A 17,442-nucleotide genomic window follows, 5' to 3' on the forward strand; every position below is an offset into this window, starting at 1 on the left:
AGTGCTGCACACTTTTAAGTTTTTTTTTTTTACTGTTAAAATTAAAACATGGATAATATGATTATTACAAAAAGTATTGTATTAATATTAATAGTAGTAGTAGTAGTAGTAATATTACATTAAGACATACATTATACTGTACAATAGTAATATATTAGTAGTGCATAGTAATAATATATGGCTATATTTCTGTCAGAAGTTAAACCAAACTTTTATTTTGACGGGTTGCCGTGATCTTGAAGTTTCTGTGTCTGTGTATATGTTATGACAATAGAGTACCTCAGAGATGACGTGTTTTTGTAGGCAAAACCCGGAAGCGAGTTAGCATTTTAGGACTTCCGGTTCCATCACCCTAAAGTCAATGGGTTTTTTGAATGGGTTTTTGCTAAATCGCCTGAAATAAGGTCTGTGGTTAACACAGCCTCTAAATATTTTCACGTTTTGATCTATGACATAAAACACACCAGTTATAACCCGCTTGTGATTTTTTTAAAACCTTTATTGTGTCTTAAAAACGGCGGTTGCTAACAAATTGCTAAAAGGGACTACTTCCTTTGGTGGGGACTTTAGATGTCATCATGACAAACAGGACATTTGGACAGCATTTCTCATGAAAAAGTGGATAAGTATTCATACACAGCGCAGATCATAATCAGCGAGCATGTTTTTAAATAAAGCTGTTTTTTAAATAAAGTTTGAGGAAGCTTGGTGGTGTTGATACTGTTAGCTTTTTATATCGGACTTCTGACTTTTATATAGGCTTCAAAATGTATAAATGTTGTGTTAACTTGTAAAGATTATCTTGATAGACAAAACGTGTAAGTGTTGTAAGACTGATGCTGGACTATCTGGACCAAGAAAGGGCTACTCTTTGAGAAAACAAAGGAAATTAACATTTGAACTCTCTCTTGCAAAATTAGCATCCCCATCCGAGACGCAATCACACTGACTCGATCACACCTCAGCATTGCCTTAATCTACATCTCCTTTCCTGGACCCCCTCTTCTCTCTACATGCAGAGATGACCTGAAATTCACCCAAAATCTATATGGTTTAATGTGAACAGTTATCATACAACACTATACATGTTTGGTATCATTTGAAATGTCTCAGTGCGACTGGTACAAAGGTCTCATTCCCACAGAAGTAAACCAGAAGGTAATTGTAATGATGGGTCGACAGAACGTGGATCCATTTGCAGCTAATTTATTTAAAAGGACTTACAGAGCAGACAGGGCAAAGGCAGAGGCATAAACAGGAACAGGCAAAGGTCGAGGCAGGCGGCAGACAAACAGAATGAGGGTACAGGCAAGGATCAGGGCAGGCAGCAAACAATCACAGTCCAGGAAACAGGCAAAGATCAGGGTAGGCAGCAAAGGGTCGCAGGGAATAAACAATCCAATCGGTAACAGGTAAACAGTCCACAGAAAAACGCTCAGAAATGATCACCACAGCAAATCAAGACTTCGCGATGTGTGTGTGTGTGTCTTAAATAGTGTGAGTGTGATGCGGTGCAGGTGTGTGTGCAATCAGTCCCAGGAATGAGGGCCCATGGGAAACGTAGTCCAAATGAGAACTGATCAGTATTCCGGTGATGGCTCCCTCCGGCGGGTCGGAGGAAGAGCCGAGGGAGCCACATTCGTGACAGAGCCCCCCCCCTGTGAGCGGCTCCAGACGCGAGGAAGCGGACGCCGGGGTCTACCACGTGGACGAGGGGCCGGTCTCTCCGGGTGCGTCCGATGAAATTCCTCTGTGAGTGAGGGGTCCAGGATATCATCCGCATTGACCCAGGATCGCTCCTCCGGGCCGAACCCCTCCCAGTCGACTAGGTACTGTAGTCTCCTACCCCGGCGCCTGGAGTCGAGCAGCTCTCGTACTTGATAGGCTTCCTCGCCTTCGATCATCAAGGGTGGGGGGGAGCGGACCTCGGCTCCCTCTGGCTCCTCTCTCGGACCCCCGGAGGGTTTCAACAGCGAAACATGAAAAGTGGGAGAGACACGGTAATTAGTAGGCAAATCTAAACGAAATGATACTGGAGTTATTTGTTTGATAATTTGAAAGGGCCCTACAAACCTGGGACTGAGTTTTCTGCATGGAAGTCTTAGCCGAAGGTCTCTGGTGGACAGCCAGACCCATTGTCCCACGGCATACTGGGGGTTGGGGCGTCGGTGACGATTGGCCTGCATCTCCTGCCTTCTTACGGCGCGTTGTAAGTGATGGTGAGCTTGGTCCCAAGTTTCCTCACTTCTTTGCATCCAATCAGTAACAGACGGTAGATTGGATGGTTCCCCAGACCAGGGAAATAATGGAGGTTGGAAGCCCAGGATGCATTGGAAGGGTGTGACTCCCGTGGCAGGTTTTTGGAGGGAGTTTTGGGCGTATTCCGCCCAGAGCAGATAACGACTCCAGTCAGTTTGGTTGTGTTGGCAGTATGTGCGTAGAAATCTGGTTAATTCTTGATTCATGCGCTCTGTTTGGCCATTGGATTCTGGATGATACCCTGAAGTGAGGCTGACATTGACGTTGAGGCTCTTAAAGAAGGAGGACCAGACTCGAGATGTGAACTGTGGGCCCCTGTCCGACACAATGTCCTCAGGTAGTCCATAGAAGCGGAATACATATTTGCACAGAAGCTCGGCTGTCTCGAATGCAGTGGGTAGCTTGGCCAGTGGTATAAGTCTGCATGCTTTTGAGAAGCGGTCGATGACTGTGAGCACGGTGGTGTGGCCCTGTGATTCTGGGAGATCAGTGACGAAATCAATGGCTATATGAGACCAGGGACGTTGTGGAATGGGTAGTGGTTGTAACAATCCAGCTGGCGCTTGATGTGATGCTTTGGTGGTTTGACAGAGAGAACAATTGGTGATGAAGCGGGTGGTGTCGGATAACATAGAGTCCCACCAGAACCGGTTTTGTAGCAGATGGACAGTGGCTGTAACACCCGGGTGACCTGAGCTTGGGAAGTCATGCACGTGATGAAGTAGCCTGTCCCGAAGCGGTGCTGGGACGTAGGTGCGGTCCGGTGGACATGTTGGAGGAGGAGCGGTTTGTTCGTTAGCATGTGTGATTTCTGTGATAATGTCCCATTGAACTGGAGCGAGCAGCAAGGCGTCAGGGATTATGTTCTCTACTTTCTCTGTCCGCTCCACCTCCTCATGCTGCCTTGACAGTGCGTCTGCCTTGGTGTTTTTAGAGCCTGGTCTGTAAGTTACCATGAACTGGAAGCGTGTGAAGAACAGAGCCCATCTGGCTTGCCGTGGATTTAGACGTTTGGCGGAACGCAGGTATTCCAAGTTCTTATGGTCCGTGAGAATGGTGAATGGATGTTTTGCTCCCTCCAGCCAGTGACGCCACTCCTCCAGAGCTGCTTTCATAGCCAGTAACTCCCGATTGCCCACATCGTAATTACGTTCTGCCGCCGACATTTTCCTTGAGTAAAAGGCACAGGGGGTACATTTTCTCTGGGTTACCTTGGCGCTGGGAAAGGACAGCCCCTATGCCTGTGCTGGAGGCGTCCACCTCAACGATGAAAGGGAGTTCGGGGTCTGGATGACGGAGAATGGGTGCTGTGGTGAAACGCTCCTTTAGCTCTTGAAAAGCCTGTACTGCCTCCGAGGACCAGATGAGACGCGAGGACTGCCGCTTGGTCATGGACGTTAATGGGGCTGCGACGCTGCTGAAGTTCCGTATGAACCGTCTATAGAAGTTGGCAAACCCCAGGAACCGTTGTAGCTCCCTCAATGTGCGAGGCTGTGGCCATTCCAGTACCGCCCTCACCTTACTGTCATCCATGGCCACGCCCTCACGACTGATAACGTAACCCAGAAAGGTTGTGGAGGTTTGGTGAAATTCACATTTCTCAGCTTTTGCATACAGTTTATGTTGTATCAGTCTTTGAAGTACTGCCCGTACGTGCTGAACATGTTCCTCAAAAGAGCGGGAGTAGATGAGGATGTCATCTATGTAGACTATGACCCATCGATTGAGCATGTCACGGAAGACGTCGTTAATGAAGGATTGGAAGACAGAAGGACTGTTGGACAGCCCGAACGGCATGACGAGGGTCTCGTAGTGGCCAGTGGCTGTGGAAAAGGCTGTCTTCCATTCGTCCCCTTCTCTGATGCGGATTAGATTGTAAGCACAGCGGAGGTCCAGCTTGGTGAAATATGCGGCTTGTCTGAGTTGTTCAAGGGCTGGAGGAACTAAAGGCAAGGGGTACCGGAACTTGACGGTGATGTCATTTAATCCACGGTAATCGATACAGGGTCTTAAACCTCCGTCTCCGTCCGAAGAACCCGGATGCTGCTGGTGATGTGGACGGGCGGATAAATCCTTTGGCTAGCTCCTCTTCGATGTAGGTTTTCATTGCCGCTGACTCGTGTTGTGACAGGGGAAAGATCCTGCCCTTGGGAGGCGTGGTACCAGGCAGCAGGTCGATGGCGCAGTCACCGGGTCGATGAGGAGGTAGCTCGGTGGATTTGTTTTTACTGAATGCCACAGCCAGATCAGCATATTCTTCGGGTATGTTAAGTTTTCCAGAGTCCGAATCGTGGAGCGAAGCAGCTTGAAGTGGCAGGGGAGAGATTTGTTTCAAGCACCTTTTACGGCAGTTAACGTCCCATTGCACAATCTGGCCGTCTTTCCAGGAAACGTGAGGGTTGTGAGTTCTAAGCCATGGTAGGCCAAGGATTACAGGGTTGTTGGGTGAGTGAATAACGTAGAAGTGGATTTGTTCCTGGTGAAGGGCTCCTACTTGCAAGGCGAGCTCAGCGGTGATATGAGACACTCTGCCTCCGCCGATGGGCTTCCCATCTAGCGCCTCCACTGTCAACCGGGAATTACAGTCTGTTAAAGGGATGTTATGATCATTGATGAATGAGTCTGACATGAAATTCCCAGCAGCTCCAGAATCCAGTAGGGCGTGAGTGGATAGACTTTGGCCATTAACGGTAATTTGAATGGGAATTTTGAAGCAGTTGGTAGAGTAGTTAGAGTGATGTGGGGAACTCACCGCTTTGGTAATGGAGGACTGAGGTCGTACGGGGCAATCGATCTTGACATGGCCAGCCTGACCGCAATAGAGACACAGGTGTAGTTGTCGTCTCCTTTCTCTCTCTTCGGGAAGTAGTGGGGTATAGCCGAGTTGCATGGATTCCAGAGCGGGACTGGCTGAGGCGGATTGCCGGACTGGGCGTCGGGTTCGTAGCAGGTTGTCAATGTGAATGGTCAGTTCAATGAAAGCGTTGAGCGAGCTACCCTCATCCCGGCAGGCGAGTTCGGCCTGCAGTTCCAGTGTTAGGCCCCTTCGGAACAACAGCTTTAGAGTGTCCTCAACCCAGTTCGTTTGAGCGGCCAGAGTACGAAATATCAGCGCGTACTCGGCTGCTGTTTGTCTACCTTGGCTGAGAGAAAGTAACTGATCGCCAGCGCTTTTGCCCCCTTCGGGATGTTCAAAGACTTCTTTAAAGTTTCGCAGGAAATCTTGAAAGCAGGAAAACACGGGGCTGTTATCTCTCCACACCGCGGTGACCCAATCCAGTGCTTTGCCAGTGAGCAAGGAACACACAAACGATATCCGACTGGATTCGGTGGGATACAGAGACGGTTGCTGGTTGATGAACAGGGAACATTGGAGAAGGAACCCCTTACATCTGGCTGGAGTGCCGTCGAACTTTTCTGGGAGCGCTAGGCCAGGATTGACTGCAGGGGAGGCCACGAAGCCTGGATGGGCGGGAGCAGTGGGCGGCGGCGTGGCGGTTTCGGCAGGACTGAATCGGAGGCCTTGAAGCGTCTTCACCAGCTCTTCAGTAAGGGAAGTTAAGCGGTTAAGTTGATGTTGATGCACCGCAAGCTGGTTGGCTTGGGCAGTTAATTCAGATGAAATCTGCATGAGGGCTGCTGGATCGCTGTGTGGCGAAGTCTTCTGTAATGATGGGTCGACAGAACGTGGATCCATTTGCAGCTAATTTATTTAAAAGGACTTACAGAGCAGACAGGGCAAAGGCAGAGGCATAAACAGGAACAGGCAAAGGTCGAGGCAGGCGGCAGACAAACAGAATCAGGGTACAGGCAAGGATCAGGGCAGGCAGCAAACAATCACAGTCCAGGAAACAGGCAAAGATCAGGGTAGGCAGCAAAGGGTCGCAGGGAATAAACAATCCAATCGGTAACAGGTAAACAGTCCACAGAAAAACGCTCAGAAATGATCACCACAGCAAATCAAGACTTCGCGACGTGTGTGTGTGTGTGTGTCTTAAATAGTGTGAGTGTGATGCGGTGCAGGTGTGTGTGCAATCAGTCCCAGGAATGAGGGCCCATGGGAAACGTAGTCCGAATGAGAACTGATCAGTATTCCGGTGATGACTCCCTCCGGCGGGTCGGAGGAAGAGCCGAGGGAGCCACATTCGTGACAGTAATAAAGTTTTTAAGATTTTAGAGATATTTTGCTCTCTGTAATGGGTGTGTCCACTTTGACAGGGTCTTTCATGCAAATGGCCTTCTGTCCCCAAAAGGTGTAAACTACTCAGTCTAGGACCCTGATTAATGCAAATTCCCATTGTGAACTCATGTTTCCATTTGAAAGAAGTTTCTGTCTTGGTCTGAGTATTTAAAGAGATGTTGCAGGAGGCTCAGGGCACGATTCTGTAATCAGATCAGCCCACATTGCTGTGTCCAGGACACTCAGCAATGTGTATTTTCCTAATGTCAGGTATACATCTCTATTTCCGAGCATTTGATGTTTTGTATGGATCATCTTTGAATTGATTATGTAATTGGCATGATACATTTACCTGACTAATAAATTGTTATATTTGGCTTTATTCTGACTTACTCTGAAATTATTGACTTCAGTAGATTACGATGTATCCATTGTTACCGCAAATCTGCGACCAGGGTTAAGTACATACTAGATCTCGGATTGTATGGAGCATGGGGCACATCTGGCGAGATTCTAGGTTTCTGACTAACTGCTTGACCTTAACTAAGTTATTATGCAATTGCATTCACTATATGGGGCTAGACAAAGGTGTACTGGTCATAACCTCTGGTCATTGCCTCTGCTTTAATTAAGTTGTTATATAGTTATATTATTAACTACATGGGGCCAGATAAATTACTATCAAGGGGCGACATTACCTCATAGTACTGGTCATAACCCCTGATTATTGTCTGAGCTTTAACTAAGTTGTTATATAGGCGATTGTATGGGGCTACATGGGTACCTTTGAACAATAGCAAGCGTGGGCAGCACTGTTAAATTGCTTTAGCCATAAGCTCTGGTTATTGATCAGGCTGGCGAGTTTGTGATCGTGGGCCCGCATAACAGCTGGTGCGAGGACCCTGTGCGACTCTGAGAACCGAATGAACAAGTACAATAAAAGTAAAGAGTTAAATAGAATAATCAAATGTCTAGATAAATTATCATATAAATAGTCAATAATCAATTGGCATTCTCACCTAAATTCAAGGTCATAATAAAATGGAGTCAGATAATAGTTTAATTGGAATTAAACTACTTTGCCACACTGAAAAGACCGAACGTGCAAGAAACCTTCCCCGTCCGGTGGGAAACCGCCGTTGGGCTGATTGGGCGGGCCTTACAGTGTCATAACCCTTTGTTAAACACAGAACTTATTTTTTGCAATTTTCCAAAAGTCTGTGGGAAAAATGCATAGGCTTTCGATCGAGGGAACCCGTGCGCCGCTAACTTCCGGGTTGGCCTACAAAAACACGTCATCTCTGAGGTACTCTATAGTTTTCTCAAATTAAACCAATATTATCTGTCTGCAATACTGGAGACCGCAATTTCAGAACCGCATTCCTAGGACCCTAGTTTTTTTTTGTGACGGCGCCACCTGTCGAATCGGAGAACCGCAGTGACAGGACCGCATTTCCAGGACCCTAGTTTTGGAGGACCGGAAAAAGCGCCACCAAGGCAGTATTTTCACCCAATTCTAACTACTTAGAGTTTCAGAGGTTTTTAAAGGTTTATAACACCCAAATACTACTTTCATTCTTGCAATTAAACCTGGTTGCTAAGAGCTGAATGTTGAGTAATTATTGTGACTAACTAGTATAATATAATAACTCATCAAGTAAAATAAACAAGGAATCATGGTATAGCTTTTCAATCACTAGATCAACCACATTTTCAAGCACAGAGGGAAAACACAAGGATGACTCTGGGGGTAGATTTAAGATTGTGAATATTTTATAAAATAATATATTACAACAGTTGAACACACAAAAACAAATTTGTTCATGACGTGAACCACACAGAAGAACTTCAGCGACAATCTCTTCACTGACTCCTAAGAGAGAGAGAGAGAGAAGTGAATGAAATAAGGAACATTTAGTTGAACATGTTCAACTCTCTAATTTTAAATTTCATATTTAAAAGATCTTAGTGACCACAGAGCACACACATTATATACGATACAAAAATAATTGTATCAATCTTCATACCAATTAATGTTCATATTACTGTTATTGCATACTGTTCAAAGATTTGGAAAAATTTTATTTTGATGCTGTTGGAAGAAAGGGTCTTGAAACTTTCATGTCAATAAAGCTGTCACAGAGACGAACTCTGTGATTCCCTCCTCTGGCCATCAGAGGGCGCCATCACCAGAATACTGACACTCACACACTCACTTACACTCACTAAATTTCCCACAAGCCCCGTACCTTGGCGCTGATTACCACACCCAGCTGATGTGCATTACCAGGACTATTTAAGCTTCACTCAACCTCTCTATCATCGCGAGGTCTTGTATTGCTACGGTGTGCATTTCTGAGCGTTTATTATTCTGACTGTCTGCCTGTTATTGAACCTGTTTGATCCCCGTTTACGATTCTCTGCCGCCTGCCCTTGGACTATTTATTGTTTACTGGACTTGTGATTGATATCTGTCTGCCCTGATCTACTGCCTGTTTAAAGACCACGATTCTGCCTTATCCCTGCCATACCTGTCTGCCCCTGTTTGACCACGAGATCTGTTAATAAAAGCCTGCTTATGGATCCCGCTTTGTGTGACGACTCGTTACAGAAGACCTCGCCATGCCAAGATCCAGCGGCTTTTTATCACCTGTGTGCCACGATGTCGGCTCAGGCCAGCCAACTCGGTACCAGTTCAACTGGTGCCCATCAGCACCAGTTGAACCGACTCACCTCTCTCACGGAGGAGCTGGTAAAGTCCCTACAGTATCTCCACACCACCGCACCCACGGCGCCACCACCACCTGCTGTGGCCGCCATTACACACGCGGCAGAGACGCCGTCTCCGGGGAACCCCCGCCTGTCACTCCCCGAAAATTTTGACGGCAATCCAACGAAATGTAAGGGATTTATGTTACAATGCTCCCTCTTTATCAGTCAACAACCCACTATGTACACCACTGAGGCTGGAAAGATCGCTTTCTTCTGCTCGCTGTTTACTGGTAAAGCGTTGGAGTGGATTACGGCGGTTTGGAGAGAGGATGGATCTGCTTTTCCTTCATTTGAAGCTTTTATGCGACGATTCCGAGAGGTTTATCATCACCCCAGCGAGGGTAAAGGGGCAGGTGATCAGCTTATGGAGCTTACCCAGGGGAAGAAGACGGCAGCTGAGTATGCACTCGCTTTCCGCACGCTCGCTGCACAAACCAACTGGGTTTCACAGAGGCTTGTCTCATGAGTTACAGGCGGAACTCGCTTGCCGTGATGAGGGCAGGGACCTGGACCAGTTTATCGAGTTGACTATTCACATAGATAACCTCATCCGATCCAGAAAATCCAGTCATCACCGCAGCATTCGATCGTCACCTCCCACTGCTGTTGATGCCACTGAACCCATGCAGGTGAACTCCTATAATCTTTCTGAGGAGGAGAGAAATCGTAGAATCATACAGCGTCTCTGTCTATACTATGGTCACCCTGGTCATATGAGAAATGCCTGTCCTGCCCGTCCCAGTCCTAAGAACCCGTGGCCGGTGAGTGCTATTAAACAACAACCAGATCCAGACATGTGTGTCGCCATACCCATAACTCTCACAGTCAATAATCAGCAGATAACAACCACTGCATTGCTGGACTCAGGTGCTGCGGGGAACTTCATGTCCCAAGGTTTTGCACAACTTCATTGCATTGCTCTAATTGAATGCTCTTCCTCTCTGACAGTGTCACAGCTATCACCCAGCAACTCAGCATGCAGACGGGTTTGCTTCACAACGAGACCATCCAGTTTTACATCCTGCCCACATCCACAACATCCATCATCCTTGGGCTGCCCTGGCTGCGCAACCATAACCCACAAATCTCCTGGAGAGATGGTCAAATCACACACTGGAGCGAAGCATGTCACCTCAGCTGTTTGTCTCACCTGTCTCCCCTTTCTGTCAGATCTGTCCAGACTGCTGAACCTCCACCTGCTGTCACTAATCTACCCATCGAATACAGCGATCTGGTTGTGGCCTTCAGCAAGGTGCGTGCTTCACAACTTCCACCGCATAGACCATATGACTGTGCCATCGATCTCATTCCAGACTCAACACCACCCAAGGGCCGCATCTTCCCACTTTCCCAACCCGAGTTAGAGGCCATGAAGAACTACATTGAGGAGGAACTGGCAAAGGGGTTCATCTGTCCTTCCACGTCCCCCCGCTTCTGCTGGTTTCTTCTTCGTACGCAAAAAGGATGGTGGTCTACGGCCCTGCATTGACTATCGAGGTTTGAATGACATAACCATCAAGTTCAGATACCCACTACCCCTGGTACCTGCAGCTCTAGAACAACTACGCACTGCCAAGTACTTCACCAAACTCGATCTCCGCAGTGCCTACAACCTCATCCGCATACGAGAGGGTGATGAGTGGAAGACTGTTTTCTATACTGCTACTGGGCACTATGAATACCTCGTTATACCGTTCGGGCTAGTCAACAGTCCGTCTGTCTTCCAGGCCTTCATAAACGATGTCTTCAGGAACATGTTGAACAAGTTTGTAATAGTTTACATCGACGACATACTGATCTACTCCAATACCCTCGAGGAACACATCCAGCAGGTCCGTGCTGTACTCCAAAGACTTATCAAACATCAGCTATATGCCAGAGAAGTGCGAGTTTCACCAGACTTCCACCGCCTTCCTGGGGTACGTCATCAGCCCTAAAGGAGTCGCAATGGATGAAAAGAAGGTAACTACCGTTCTCAACTGGCCTCAACCCACAACACTCAAGGAGCTACAGCGATTCCTGGGTTTCTCCAACTTCTACCGCCGCTTCATTAGAAACTTCAGCACGATAGCCAGCCCGTTGACGAGTATGGTCAAGAAAGGACATCATCGTCTCACCTGGTCACCTTCAGTTGTCCAAGCCTTCCAATTGCTGAAGGAGCGCTTCACTACAGCGTCATCCAGATCCAGACATCCCATTCGTGGTAGAGGTGGACGCTTCCAATTCTGGCCTCGGGGCCGTCCTCTCACAGAGACAAGGTAACCCTCCGAAGCTATATCCATGTGCTTATCACTCCCGAAAGCTCAATGCCGCAGAAAAGAATTATGATGTGGGTGATCGCGAATTGCTGGCTATGAAGGCCGCATTCAAGGAATGGCGTCACTGGCTGGAGGGAGCCATGCATCCTTTCGTTGTACTCACAGACCACAAAAACCTTAAATACCTCAGAACTGCCAAGAGACTCAACCCCAGACAAGCTCGTTGGTCACTCTTCTTCTCTCTCTTCAACTTCACTGTTACCTACCACCCCGGCTCAAAGAATACCAAAGCTGATGCCCTCTCCAGGCAGCATGAGGGAGAACAAGTTGACTGTCAACCCGAAACCATAATTCCATCAACGCTAGTAGTCGCTCCCATCCAATGGGATATTATCACTGAATTAGAACAAGCAAACACTCAAGACGAAATTCCTCTCGAATGTCCACCAGAGAAAGTCTTTGTCCCTGAACCCTTCTGCCTCCATGTCATGGAACAAGTCCACAGCTTACCAGCATCAGGTCACCCAGGTATCACAGCCACAATCCAACTCTTGCAAAACCGGTTTTGGTGGCCGACCCTTATCAAAGACACCACTTAGTTCATCAAGCAATGCCATACCTGCAACATGCACAAACCCTCACATCAAGTTCCTGCTGGCCATCTTTACAGCCGCTACCTTTGCCTCAACGCCCCTGGTCCCACATAGCTATAGACTTCGTCACCGACCTTCCACCTTCTGACAACTTCACAACTATACTGACTGTCATAGACAGATTCTCCAAAGCCTGCCGCCTCATCCCTCTGTCTAACATACCAACCACCATGCAAACTGCTGAACACCTCTGCAACTGTACTATACAATGTCTATACAGTATAGTATTTACTATAGTATTTTTTCACCTGGGCAGGCTGACAGTGAGCACGCACGTGACAGTTAAAACATTAAGATTATTTTAACTTAATAACAAGATTTTGAAACGAAGTGCTACAGGTTATTGTACAGGCTAGGATTATTAATCATACCATAGTCACCAAGTCAACACAAGCTTGTCAGTCGTGCTACAGTTTTGTTAAACAAATATGCTAACAATTCGTTTTACAGCATTAGAAGCTAATATATGATGGCTATAAAGTGCATTCAAGACTATTCAGCAACTCATGATCACTTCACTTTGCAATTAAATGCATCACAATTGTTTTTAATGTTAAACAAATAAAAATTGATTCACATTTGATACTCACACTCTGAATATCGTCCATCTTCCAGAAAAACATGCGGTCACTGGTCCTGTAATTCGGTAGGTGGCGCTGTCACTAAAAATCTAGGGTCCTAGAAATGCGGTCCTGAAAATGCAGCCTCCGGTTTTGCAGGCAGATGCTACTCAAACGGTAAAATGCTCATGAAGTGACTCTCAGAGCAGCTTTAGAGATGAAGTTTGTGTTCATGTCGTCATATAGTCAGATGGCAGATGCTGGAAAAAACACTGTTGTGCTTCAGTATGTGTAGGCTAGTAAACGTATTTGCGGGTTCATTCACACAGAGACACGCAGAACATGCAGGATTCATGTAAATAATCTTCTTGCGGTTTAATATTCACAGACACTAGTCCATATCATGTGCCCATCTACTTTTTATTCATCCAAAATTTGACAAATTCTGTGACATTCCGCGTTATACAGTAAATTCCGTTTTTATGAATGAATTCCGCGATTCCGTCCATGTTTTCTGCATCACGGAAATCATAGTTCACTTTTATTTCTTTGGTTCACTCCAGGGGTGGCGAACTCCGGTCCTGGAGAGCCTCAGTCCTGCAGAGTTTAGCTCCAACCCTGATCAAAACTCACCTGCCTATAGCTTTCTAACAACCTTTCAAACCTTGATTAGCTTGTTCAGGTGTGTTTGATTAGGGCTGGAGCTGAACTCTCCAGGACCGAGGTTAGACACCCCTGGTTCAGACAGACAGCAAATCATAAATTAACTTAAGTACCTTCTGACTTCTAAGGCATGGCCCTTTCACCAACACTGTAGTGCCATGTTAATCTATATTCACTGTGACTCTCAGGATACGCCTCGTCTCTGTAGTATTGTGATGCGTCATATTCATGTAGCAGCAGAGGTGATGAGAGAACGCGAGTGAGAAACAGTTTAGAGAGGAGAAATCAATCTACATATGAAATACTGGTCACAAATTATTGGTCACTTTCTAAATAATAAAAGTATAGCGCATCTACTAATAATTCTATATAAATCAATCGTTTTTTACCGATGCAAATGTGTTAGAAATGATGCATCACGATACAAATGCCAACCTGTATCCGTAACAAGCCGTTAACTAATAGTATTTCTGAATCTTTCTTCAGATGGAGAAACAGCAGAAAGTGCAGCGTTATAAATGATGTGACTTGAGTCCAGTTGTCTTAAACTAAACAGTGAACTTTAATCTCACTGTAACTGCTGTACAGTATAATGATACTAACTCTAGTTTCTCCAGCTTGAATTGTAGGTTCATCAGTAGATCACTGAGGTTTTTCACTCCTGAGTCTCCTAGTTTATTCTCGCTCAGGTTCAGCTCTCTCAGGTGTGATGGGTTTGATTTCAGAGCTGAAGTCAGAGCAGAACAACCTTCATCTGTCATATAACAGCAGCTTAACCTACATTAGCAGAGAGAGAGAGAGAGAGAGAGAGAGAGAGAGAGAGAGCACAGAAAATAAGAGAGGAGAAAAGAAATCTCTTTATTCTGTAAAGTCACATCATCTTCATTAGCAAATAAAACAGACACAGGAAATTTAGATCATTTTCATTTCAACAGATTGCAAAATACTAAGGTGAAAATTGTTGCACAAATATAAAGTGAACTCAGACTAATCTCAGGAAATAATATAACAGCTACAGTAACAGTACTATTAACAGTAATGTAAGATTATGAATGAATGAACAATACTCACGTCAGTGTGTTGAGTCGACAGTGTTTATCCTGCAGTAGAGCAGAGATCTGATTCACTCCTGAGTCTCCTAGTTCATGTTCACTCAGATTCAGCTCTCTCAGGAGTAACGGGTTTTTACCCACAACTCTGTTCACATACTGACAGGCTTCATCTGCAGCAGGACTCAAAAACCTGCAGAAGGGAAGATGAATCTGAATTCAATTCATTTCTCAACTAAACCTGCTGTAATGAAAACATCCAGCAGTTGCATATAATGCATATAATTTATTTTAATTATTTCATCCCGTCTCACCACAGTGTCTTCAGTTGACAGTTTGGATCCTGTAGCAAATCATCAAGCTCCTTCACTCCTGATTGTCCAGGATCATTTCCTGTGAGATCCAGCTCTATCAGGTGTGAAGGGTTTGATCTCAGAGCTGAAGCCAGAGCTTTATAACCTTCTTCTGTTACACTGCAGTTAGAGAGTCTAGAACAGAGAGGAAAATGTAACATTCAGCTGATTAATCAGTTATTCTGGTTATTCATTCAGCTGATATATTCAGTCATTACCAGAATAATATAAATCCTTAAAGTGAATTATATTTTGACAACTGAATATGGAGGCAAACAAAAAGCCACAGAGAGCTTTAATATGTTAGACATCAATGGCTACGTTTACATGCACCTAAATAATCCATTTGTAATCGGATTGACGGTTCAATCGGATTGAAAAATATTCATGTAAACACTTTAATCGATCCGATTAAGCTCGATCCGAATGAAATTTCAGTCAGATTGCAAGGGGTGGTGTATCAACCAATCCAACAGCAAAAAATGACCATGTAAACACTTGAATCCGACTACTTTCTCAATCGTGTTCAGGAGTCTCTGGGGCACATGCGCAGTGCAATGTTGACACGCATTACACAGTGCACAAGTTCACATTCACGTCTTTAGTTGGAAAACCGTTGCTGATTTATGAATGTGTATGCCAACAGGGCAAAAATAACGATGAGCTTTGTTGGTGTCACATCCATGGTTGTCTCCACAAGTGTGATTGATATGAGCGCGTGCACAAAAGTTTTAATCTGAATGTATGTAAAACACATATAAACGGATATTTGAATCTGATTATGTTTAGAGTACACGTTAACAGATCTGCAGCCGGATTCAATTCATTCGGACTTACGAAAATTGGTGCATGTAAACATAGCCACTGTCACTTTCAAGGATTCAATTACCAAAAACTGTACAAGTGTGAAAGTATTTGTTCTGAATGATGCACAACATACAAGCAACATCAAAATTGTTTAAAAATATGAAAAGTTTTGAAATGGCCTCAAAATAAAATTCACAACTAAGGCCCATTGAAATGCTGTGGAAGGACCTGAAACGTACAGTTCATGCTAGATACGCCTACAAATTGCAATGAACTGAAGCAGCTTTGCAAGGAGGAGTGGGACAAACTGGCCAAAATTCCTCCACAGTGACGTAAAACACTCAAACAACTACAGGAAGCGTTTAGTCGAGACCATCTGCAAAGCTGGAAGCAGAATCACAGATACGTAGCTCCCTCGAAAACACTAAAATACATGAATCCTGTCACATATAATGTTAAGATAAGTGGTAATTACCAGATCTCACCCTCCTTTCTGTGACAGGATTACCAGCTCTAACAAACTGATCTGAATTCTGACTCAAAACTGGTGCTGCAACTAATGATTTAATCACTAAATGATGAACTGCAATAAAGAAAAACAGCACCGTTAAATCGTAAGATCTAGAATATCTACATATATAGAAAATTCTATATCCAATTACTATTATAATCCCTTTGCAATTACTGCCCTCATAATGATTACAATTTGTGTTACATGTTGTCACAGACACTCCAGGCTCCACACTCACCCAATCACATCGCACTCCCTCTCCTGAATACTGACAAGCCACACCTGACGCTCATTCACACTCATCACCACAGCCACATAAAAGACACGCCAGTTCACTCAGTCACTGTCCGGTCTCGTTAACACATACCTGTGTTCACTTACCTCCTGGACTCCCTTGCTTTCTACTTACCTGTCTCCAGCGTCCTCAGTGATTCCCAGTGTCTCCTCGTCTCCTGTGCTTCTCCGGTGTGTTGTCTGTTCCACATCTCCTGGCATCCACGCTCCCTAAGAACACACAGACAAGTATCAGTTTCCAGTTCATCGGCTCAGCGATCTATTCATCTGCCATAACTCACCTGCACTCTGCTCACGCTCTGCATTACCTGAAATAAACCTGTTAATCCTTACCTGTGTCTCCGCTCCCTTCTGTATGTAACAGAAGACTGGACCAACACCGCCCAGGTAACAGCATGAGCACCCCGGATCCCATTCAAGAGCTGGTCACTGCACTTCGTCGCACTTTCGCCAGCACCTCCACGACAACGATACCAGCAAACACTTCCGCATCCACCGCCGCAGCTCCTTCACCTCCCGTGGTCGCCAGTCCCATGGCCAAACCGGCGCCCTTCTCTGGTCTGGCGGAGGATTGCAACGGTTTTCTCCTGCAATGTTCGCTGGTCCTGGAGATGCAACCGCACTTATATCCCGACGATCGTTCAAAGGTGGCTTTCATAATCTCTCAGCTTCACGGAAAAGCACTGCGATGGGCTGAACCTCTCTGGAACTTAAACAACCCCGTAGTATCATCCTTGTCAAGTTTTACAACACACTTCAAGGAAGTTTTTGGTAAACCCGCCTGGGACTCGTCGATTGGTGAGAGATTATGCAATTTAAAGCAAGGTGCACTAACTGTGTCTGATTATGCCCTCCAGTTTCGTACTCTCGCTGCTGCAAGTGGCTGGAATGAGCAGGCTTTGATCCCTACATATCGTCAAGGCCTCGATCCACGTGTGCGGTTGCATCTCGCTGCATACGAGGATTCCATCGGGCTCGAGAAATTCATTCAGCTATCCATCAGATTCGCCACTCGTATGCAGCTGTGCTTAGAAGAGCACCAGGGCCAGCCGCTATTCCCCTCCTTTCCCCGCCAGCCAGAGT

General features: G+C 45.7%; 2 protein-coding genes across 3 annotated transcripts in view; one reads left to right on the forward strand and one right to left on the reverse strand.

Annotated features, from left to right (window-relative positions):
- Positions 1 to 17,442, reverse strand: part of LOC127494395 (uncharacterized) — a 492,193-nt gene that overhangs the window by 417,995 nt on the left and 56,756 nt on the right. The window contains exon 11 of the mRNA XM_051860279.1: positions 13,949 to 14,122. Coding sequence (XP_051716239.1) covers positions 13,949 to 14,122 — 174 coding nt within the window. The remainder of the gene's footprint in view (positions 1 to 13,948; positions 14,123 to 17,442) is intronic.
- The window catches only part of LOC127494401 (transmembrane O-methyltransferase homolog), a 204,330-nt gene that overhangs the window by 151,435 nt on the left and 35,453 nt on the right, over positions 1 to 17,442 (forward strand). The window lies entirely within an intron of this gene.

The sequence above is a fragment of the Ctenopharyngodon idella genome, chromosome 14, assembly GCF_019924925.1.
Source record: "Ctenopharyngodon idella isolate HZGC_01 chromosome 14, HZGC01, whole genome shotgun sequence".
Taxonomy (NCBI): Eukaryota; Metazoa; Chordata; class Actinopteri; order Cypriniformes; family Xenocyprididae; genus Ctenopharyngodon; species Ctenopharyngodon idella.